Source organism: Neolamprologus brichardi, chromosome 15 (assembly GCF_056152115.1).
Source record: "Neolamprologus brichardi isolate AB-2024 chromosome 15, ASM5615211v1, whole genome shotgun sequence".
Lineage (NCBI taxonomy): Eukaryota > Metazoa > Chordata > Actinopteri > Cichliformes > Cichlidae > Neolamprologus > Neolamprologus brichardi.
In genome coordinates, this window is record NC_142118.1 from 32,652,338 (window position 1) to 32,661,373 (window position 9,036).

The following is a 9,036-nucleotide window of genomic DNA, read 5'->3' on the forward strand; positions in this document are numbered from 1 at the left end:
ACATGCAACTTCTGCCAGAGGGAAGCTTTACTGTTATCGCTCTCATTTATTGCTGAGAACTTGACTTTAAAATCCAAGAGTTGAAACAACACCCCCTAAATGTCATGATGTTGTCACACCTGATGAACAGCAGTCCACTCCCACTACAGACTGTTATCATGTCTGGCAGAGCTGCCGTACAGTAATGAGAGAAAACTGATTGACTGATTGATTAAAGCTATTGTCATGCTAATACCACGTTATGATTGAACAGAAATGTGCCAAGGCAAGCCTGCAGCCCTATAGCATCACAGCAAATAACTCGTAATATATTATCAGTTCAATGAATAACAGATAGCCAACTGAAGGATGGATGGTGGGCCTTGCTAAACTGCTACAATAGACTCCTATGAAAGGCCTATGCTAAATGGATCGGGCAGGTTATACTATCTGTAAAGATAACTAAAGGCATAGATAGGCTACATATTGGAAATAATAGGCATTATTTTTAAGAAGCTGTGTATATTGAGGAGTGACATACTGAATCAACAGATTAAAAAAACAAAAAAAAAAAAGAAAAACACAGCAAATCGTCACTTCAGGTTGAGTTTATTGGCAAAAGAAGAACATGGACCGGGAAATTTATTGTAGGCTGATTCTGGCAGAGAGTGGGAGGATGTAACTACTTTTGTGATGCACTGTGATGTGAACCTATATGTGCCAGCCTGTGGGCGACTTAAAGTAGTCATATCACCTGACCTGCATGTCTGTGGATTGTGTAGGAAACCCACATGAGATGCCGAAACACAGAAACCATCTGGACCGATTCTCAAACCCAATGCTTTCTTGTTGTGATGTGGCAGTATCAACCACTGAGCCACTACCACTGAGCAGTTGAGTTTCTGTTCACACGTGAGAGACAACCTGTTGTTCTCGAGGCTTTAATGATCTTTAAAGACAATCACGATAAAGACGTGTGGAGCAAAACCTGTGGCTGTTATTTTTAGAAAGCGCTAAATGTCTTTGGGCTGACATTCAGCATAAAAGTTTTGATTAAAAGCCTTAGATTATTTTTTTCACAGAATGCAATTTACATTTTTCAGTTTCAAAGCTGATCTGGAAAATGGATGGAAATCTCTGTCTGAGATCACTGAGACTCTTTGTGAACACCTTACCGCTACTAAGGGAAGCATCATCGAGAAAAACAGTAATGCTGTACCAGAAACACAATGTAATAGGTATCAGATTGGACTGTTAAACTAAAAGGTTGAACCCAATAAGAACTGAAAAATATGACTGGTTTGGGGTTAAATGTTTTGTTCCCTCATAGCAGAAAAAACATCCAGTGGAAAACAGTAACATGTAGTGGAAAATAATAATAATCAAATATCAAATGCTACCTTTTTCTTCATCACCTAATGCATAACTATGAAAAGGTGTGGGCCCGTGAGGTTTTGTGGTTACCTGCTTGAAATTGTCAGAGCGTGTTTTTGTGGATGCCGGTGTGTTTTATGCCGAGCAGCGTTACAGACGCACGCACACAGTTCCTACATCCCCCGTGAGTGTGGAACTTCACCTACACTTTGAAACTACGTCAGTAGGTTCAGAGGAGCAGCTTAGTGGAACTTGCATGCGTGTCTGTATTATTAAGGATTGTTACTGAACTCCATCTAATGCTGAATGTAGAATACTAATTAGACACTAAATAGATGAGTTTATTTCAGGAAATACTGGAAGCGAATCTTTAAGATGCTTTTAATCACATTTAAAATCCCAGACACTTCAGTAGGGAACAGAAAAAAGTCAATATACAATTCTTAACCACTTCTCTAACTTTGGGTCATGGAGCGCTGGAGCTTATCGCCGTGTTCGTAGAGGAAAACGTGATGTTTATATTGCATACGTAACAGATTATTGGACTGGGGGAGGAAACTAACACGGGTACTGTGAAAACATGCAAACTCCACACAGAAAAGTTCCAGTTAATCTGGAGGTTTATACCAGGAACCTTGGTGTTGTTAAGCATTAGTGCTAACCGCTTCCCAACAAACTGAACCTTTGTTTCTGTTTAAGTGTAAAATATTTCAAATCTATGATTTAAAAAAAGCGCATGTGATAAGTTTGAATCCTGCTAACTGTTCACCTCCACATGCCTGGCTCAATGCCCTATGAAGGGGAGCGGTATATTTGATGGTTGCTGGAAATTAAATTGCCTGCCAATTTTGACATTTATGTAGGAGGAAGGCAAATGCTGTCACAGTACCACAGATACTAGTACAGTATATTTCTATGAAACCAGAATGATTACGCATGAAAGATAAGTGCTACAAAAGGAAATGAGATCTGAGATATGTTTTTTTTTTTAAAACATCTGTTTTATTTTTGAACACAGATGCCCACAGTGTCACATGCAACGCAGGCAGTGTCGCACTTACAGAGATCAGCACGAGCAACTACAAATACAAACGTATGCATCGTTTAATAACATTTCAGTTAAGTTTTTCCAGCAGAATCACATATGTTTTCATTTATTCAAACTTTACAGCAGTTAAATGAAGGAGTTGTTGAAAACAGGAGGTCAGCACAGATTTCTTGTAAGACCTTCAAAGGGCTCATATCCGTGCTACTCTTCTCCTTTATTCACATTTAATGTTTAAAGTGCAAACCACACATCAATCATACTTTGCTCAATGCACCAATGAGCTCTTTGGCGCACAGAGGAATCATTACAATAAATAATACCAAGCATTGCTGACTGCTCATGGTGGTTTGCCTTAACATGCAGCCTTGAAAATTATTATTGGAGACCTGAGTTTGCTCCACAGCGTCTTTGTTGACTCATGCTGAAACACTCCAGAGCATTCAGAAATCACATGACAAGCATGTATTACAGTAAAAAGGCTCTTAGCCAAGTTCTGTTTACTGGAATACTTTCCAATGAGATGTGAGGAATCTGTATCAGAATGAGGTTAGTGTGTAAATCAATATGAGATTGGATCCTGGATCCTGTATGTATTTATCTATTCATTTATGGTTTAGTCGACACTATATATATTTTTTCTAATTTTTAATTTTTTTTAGATCAATTTCTTACCTACTGACCTCCACATGGCAGAAAGTCAATGCTCCTTATCTGGACGTACTGTTTTCAGCAGGAGAAACCAAGTGACTTTGAGCTCAACAATTATTAAACCAGTTTTATCAAACCAGGTAGCCGACGTCAATCCGTATGTCCAGGACAACTTGAGGACAGATGGTGCTCCTCCTATAATACAGGTGAGATTTTAGTAATTATTGCGCACAATGCCGCCCCAAGGATCAGGTCCCCCGACACAAACAGAGTAAAAAAGTGTATGCAGTTCAGTGCAAGGAGGATTGCCATGATTTATACATCAGGGAAACCAAACAACCTCTGGCGAAGCGGCTGGCACAACACAGAAGAACTACCTCGTCAGGCCAGGACTCCACGGTCTATTTACACCTACAGGCCAGTGGACACTCTTTCAAGGATGAGGATGTTCACATCCTGGACAGGGAGGAATGCCGGTTTGAGCAGGGAATCAAGGAGGCCATTTACATGAACAGGGAAAGACCATCTCTGAATTGAGGAGGGGGCCTAAGGGTACATCTTTCACCATCTTACAATCCTGTGATTGCAGCCATTCCCCAACTCTCTGTGAATGGTACTCATGGCCATTGATCAGTGGTCTTTGATCAGTGAGCTTTGATCAAGGGTTGTTGATTTATGGTCATGAGGATTTGCATATTAATGATTAAGGAACTGACGTCCAAGCCCATTGTTCACCAGAGAATAGCTGAGTTTGAAGGCATTTTTGAGACTCAAAATGTGGTTTTAGTGTCAGGCATTCATTTTTGTCCTCACTAAGATATGAAAACGTGTGTGTGTGTGTGTGTGTAGGTGTGTGTGTGTGTGTGTGTGTGTGTGAAAGAGAGAGCGAGCTAGAGAGAGAGAGAGAGGTACATCCTTTCCCAGCTAGAGCCTCCAGTCTCAACACCCCCACTCACTTCTTTCATACACAAAAATATCTCTCCTCTGTTGGTTTACTCCCCCCCACCTCCATTTCCGCCAAGTTAAGAGATCTGACATCACAGGGTCCATCATGTGATCCACCCGCACAGAGCGTTGCAGTGATGGATGGGGCCTACCGGTGACGCACATACCCACTTTCTGTAACCCTTTAAAAGCCAGACAACTGCCGATGAGTGAAACCAGGGTTTCTTCATCAGCTGACTAAATCATGGTCGGTTCAGTCGCCCCTCTGTGTTTTTATGTACAAAGCAGAAATTATCACATCTACCACATGAAAAGGAGGGCAAACAATACAGGCTTCTTCAAGCCATAATTACTCAAACTAATTTATTGCGTCATTTTCAGTTGCTGTTGAAGTGGCAGCACTGTTGTTTGAAGTGTTGTTGCTGTATACAATATTGATTTTATGGAGATGTTTAAAAACTGTCTGACTTTAAAAATATCTTTACAAATAAAAAAAGAAAATTAGGGAATGTGTGCCAGAAAATGGAAACTCCAAAGTAGAGAAGAAATGAACAAAATGCAAGACCAAAACCAAAAGCAGGAAACTGTTCACTGACCAGAGGAAATGTTGAAATTGAAGCAGTTTCAGATTCAACTTCCCCTAATTGATATGTCCTAAAATCGCTGACTGAGAGCACAAAACAGAAGTGAACGCTCTTTTCTGAGACAAGCATTAAGTCTGAGCACAGAGATTCACCAATGGGTCACCACAACTCGTATCCAGAATTGTGCAAAGGGACATTTCCATTTTAATCTGCAGTGTTGCTGTTATCATTTTTTTTAAATATATTTGATAGAAAATGAACCTGGTACAATACGATCTTTAATCATTACTGGGTTTGTTTTACATTTGATTAAAGTTTAGATCATATTAAGCTTGAAGTGCAGCTATCATCAAGTTACGATATTTGTTATTTACCATGGTACATGTTGTGTTTTTGTTGACTTCGTTTCACATGCAAGAGGAATGACGTGCACTCTGTTATTGCCACTGTTGCTGTGTTTTGGGAAAACCCACTAAACCCCTTTGCTCAGTGAGTGGTTTAAAGGCCTGTCCAGCTTCCTTTCTACAGCAATAAACAGCAACAATTGCAATAACATTTAATCCGAGTGTTAAAAAATAATGTGGCATGATCACTTGTGGACAGCAGGGTTTCTGTAAAACCCCAACAAACTCATGGTTCACATGTTTAATCACATAAGTTGACTTTGTTCCTCGCTGTGACTGGAGTTTGTGGTAGAATGAGAGTAAAAGCACTACATGTTTAACAGCATACAGAAAATCTGGAATATTATATAAGGCTTAAAATATTCTACTGTTTCTCTTGAAGACTGAGTTAAAAACAGAAAACAAAAAAAGACCAATCAATCAAGGTTTACAGTTTGTAGACTTTCAGCTGTTTGAGAGGTTTTAGAAAAAAAAATACTGTTTTGGAATTAAAGCCATTTTTACACACAGTTCCCTCGTTATCACAGGCTCACCCTTCATTCAACAACTTAACATGATTTTAAATATAAGGATTGTTTTCAGTGCGTGGATGAAAATTCTGTCTCCCTTGTGGTGCTCTGTCAGGCCTTCATTGCAGCCACTTTTTTGCTGATGATCACATTTTTTTTGCACCTGATCACATGTTGGGTTGTGATCAGGTGACTGACTTGGCCATCGAAGAATATCTCATTTCTTTTCCTTGAGCAACTCTTGGTTTGCTCTTGCAGTATGCTTTGAGGCATTAACCATTTGAAATCCTTAATACTATGTCCACAGTGTTTGACAAATAATGTGTTACTCTCCTGATCATGAACAGTTTCTTTTCTCTTCCCATCACTCTTGTCCAATTTAACTCTGGTTTCATCTGTCATGTTTATAGAACTGTGCAGGCTCTTTGTCTAAAAAGTTTGGTTTGATCTGGCCTTCCTGTTCTTTACAACCACTGGTTTATATATATATTAATATATATATATATATATATATATATATATAGATAGATAGATAGATAGATAGATAGATAGATAGACAAAGCCAGGTTGGTCAGTGCATTCCTTTTTGACAATAATAAACCAAATAGTTTGTTAGTTTATTTGTTTTTCAGCCTCATCCAGACTTTGGTCCTCATATCTAAAATTACAGTCAACAAAAAGCTATAAAATCCAGTTAAAGTAAGATTTTTTAATCCCTCAAGTTAGAGCTCAAAGTCTGCTCTTCAGTCTTATATTGATCATTTGATTTAATAATCCACTGCGGTGGTGGTGGACAAGTGCACAACTATAAAAGAGTGTGCCTTTATCTTATCCATCTAACTGTAATTACAAACTACTTCACTTTTAACAGGGTGACTCAGTCTGTCCAGTCCAGTCCACGGCACACATTTCTGAGCCACTTTTGTTAGTGATCTGCTTTTAGGTGTGCGTAATGCTCGATTTAAACTGGATGACTCATAAATCAAAGTGGAGACTAAATAAACAGGGTGGGAGAGAAACTATTGAAAACAGCGCAGAGTGAGACCTCTGTCTGCATCCTCTGCTCGGCTCGTCCTTTTATTCAAATATAAGACTGGAAAACGTAATTTCTACCCAATACGCGCGCTCCGGCGTGACATAATGGAACGTGCCAGGCTAGAAAAGCTCGGGGCTGTGCGCGCGGGCGTGTATTCAGATCCTGTAGGAGAGGAGAAGAGCGACACGGGGTGTTCACACAAGTGTTGCAAGTGTTGTATTCATTTTAAGAGCAGATCATTCCCGGCGCGGTTCGTCTCTGTGAGGTTATGGGCAGGACACAGTTCTGAGGGAGTGTCGAGCAGCGCCACTTGTCATTGTACCCACGGAAATAATGATGAAGAAGGATATTAACTTGAGCTTGGCGGACGACGCAGACCTGAAACCGCACCTCCGCGACGCTGAGAGCATCCTCAGCTCCCCGGACCTTGGGCTGCTCAAGCTGGCCTCTCCAGAGCTGGAAAGGCTAATCATCCAGTCCAACGGAATGGTCACCACGACTCCGACCAGCTCCCAGTTCCTCTACCCGAAGACGGTGACGGACGAGCAGGAGTTCGCCGAGGGCTTCGTGAAGGCGCTAGAGGATTTACACAAGCAGAACCAGCTGAACGGAGGCGCGCCGCCCAGCAGCACCCTGGATCTCGGGGCTAACATCGCCCCAGTCACCGTGCAGCCGGATCTACCGGTGTACACGAACCTGAACAGTTACGGCAGTGGGCCGCTGGGAACCACTGTCAACTACACCACGGACACGGTCCCTTTCCCGCCTCCTCCGTCACATCATTTAGGGGCAGCCCCGCCGCAGCCAGAGCTGTCTCGGGTCCAGCCGCTGAAGGAGGAGCCTCAGACGGTCCCCGACGTTCAGAGCTTCGGAGAGAGCCCGCCGCTGTCTCCGATCGACATGGACTCTCAGGAGCGCATCAAAGCCGAGAGGAAGAGGCTCAGGAACCGAATCGCAGCCTCCAAGTGTCGGAGGCGCAAACTGGAGCGCATCTCCAGGCTGGAGGACAAGGTCAAATCGCTGAAAACCCAAAACACCGACCTGGCCTCGACAGCTAGCCTGCTGAGGGAGCAAGTGGCCCAACTGAAGCAGAAGGTGCTCACCCATGTGAACAGCGGTTGCCAGCTGCTGCCACACGAGGTTCAAGTGCACTAGTCGGAGGGACTAACCTGCTGTTGGGCCACTGACCAGTTTATAAGCTCCTTGGACTTTGTTAATGTTGGGGTTTCCGTGTGTGTCGTAGCCCAGATGTGTGCCGTTACGCGCAGGGGATGAATGCCAGGCCACGTAGGCCAAAACTGTACATTCATGTTCGTCTGTTTAACAAAAAAATCGAAAAGAAAACTGAACTTTTATGATTGGTCAAACGTAAAACACACCTGGCACAAAATACATCAACACATGGACCTCAGCGCGGATACCAGCCAGCAGCAAGTCAAACTGTGTTTGCGTTCCTCGACCATTTGTTCAAACTCGCCCCCACTTGGCGAATAGAACAAATCAATATGATGTATTTGCTTTTTAAGTCAAATTGGTGTATTTATTTTGGTGCCGAAATGAAGGGCATTTGCCTCTAATATATTCTACATAACTAATTCTATGTATGTTTACTGTTGAACAAGGCAGCTTTAAACTGCCAGTATTTTCAATGAAATGATGCCATGGGCTTTCCTAATGGGAGAAAGAGTCGCGTATACGTGTTTACTGACTGCTTATATGCAGTCGTCAGCTGGACCAAACAGACAGACAGTGTTTCTACGATAATATACACATTTATGATTCTGATATTCTTAAAATATGAGGGATTTGGTTGTAAAAAGAAGAAGGGAAAACGCCAACCACACCCATATTTGATACATGAGATCTGATCTACACTTATAGCCTACATGCTGTGTATTTCTGTAGGGAACAATTTGCATGTTGCTGACAAACTCGAATGTTGCCCGCTGCTGGGTTCACATGAGGAATTAATCAGTGTCTATTATCTGTAACCTTTCTTTTTTTAATACTCTACTGAGTCTTTACTGCAAATGTGTTCTTGTTTTAAATGTGAAGAAGAGTGTAATCTTTCTGTTTGCGCTGACTGTTGCGATCACCTCTAGCCTACAGTTATTCGGCTTTATGCGGTTGTGTTTGAAATAAATGCTGCTGGGCAATAAACACTGTTTCCTCCATATTTTAGTCAGCCTCGCTGTTTTTTATTGGGGTTTTTACCTGCACATTATGAAGGTCACATGTAGTCTACAGTAAACAAGGTGTTAAACAGGTCAGGCTTCATGGTCAGTTTCATGACGGGCAGTTACATTAAAGCGCCAATGCGGAGCCGAGATTAGTTTTCGAATGATTGTGAAACTACCTGTTGTTTACCTGTTATTTTTTTCTGCCACTTTATGGAAATGATCACTTTAAGGAGTGCAATTTTATCTTACTGTTCAGAATTAGTGATTCAGTGTTGCATTAACACATTATTGGCAGTATAATTTCATATGTTGTTTAGATTTCTGTATAA

At 41.5% G+C, this 9,036-nt stretch overlaps 1 protein-coding gene across 1 annotated transcript; it reads left to right on the plus strand.

Annotated features, from left to right (window-relative positions):
* The first annotated feature begins 6,540 nt into the window (after positions 1–6,540).
* Positions 6,541–8,685, plus strand: LOC102783767 (transcription factor JunD-like). Its single transcript, XM_006808976.3, has one exon. The coding sequence runs from the start codon at positions 6,861–6,863 to the stop codon at positions 7,680–7,682; it is 822 nt and encodes a 273-aa protein (XP_006809039.1). The 5' UTR covers positions 6,541–6,860; the 3' UTR covers positions 7,683–8,685.
* Positions 8,686–9,036: the final 351 nt, after the last annotated feature.

Bases quoted from the DNA above. Each gene is read 5' to 3' on its own strand.
- LOC102783767 (XM_006808976.3), top strand. From the start codon at position 6,861: ATGATGAAGAAGGATATTAACTTGAGCTTGGCGGACGACGCAGACCTG.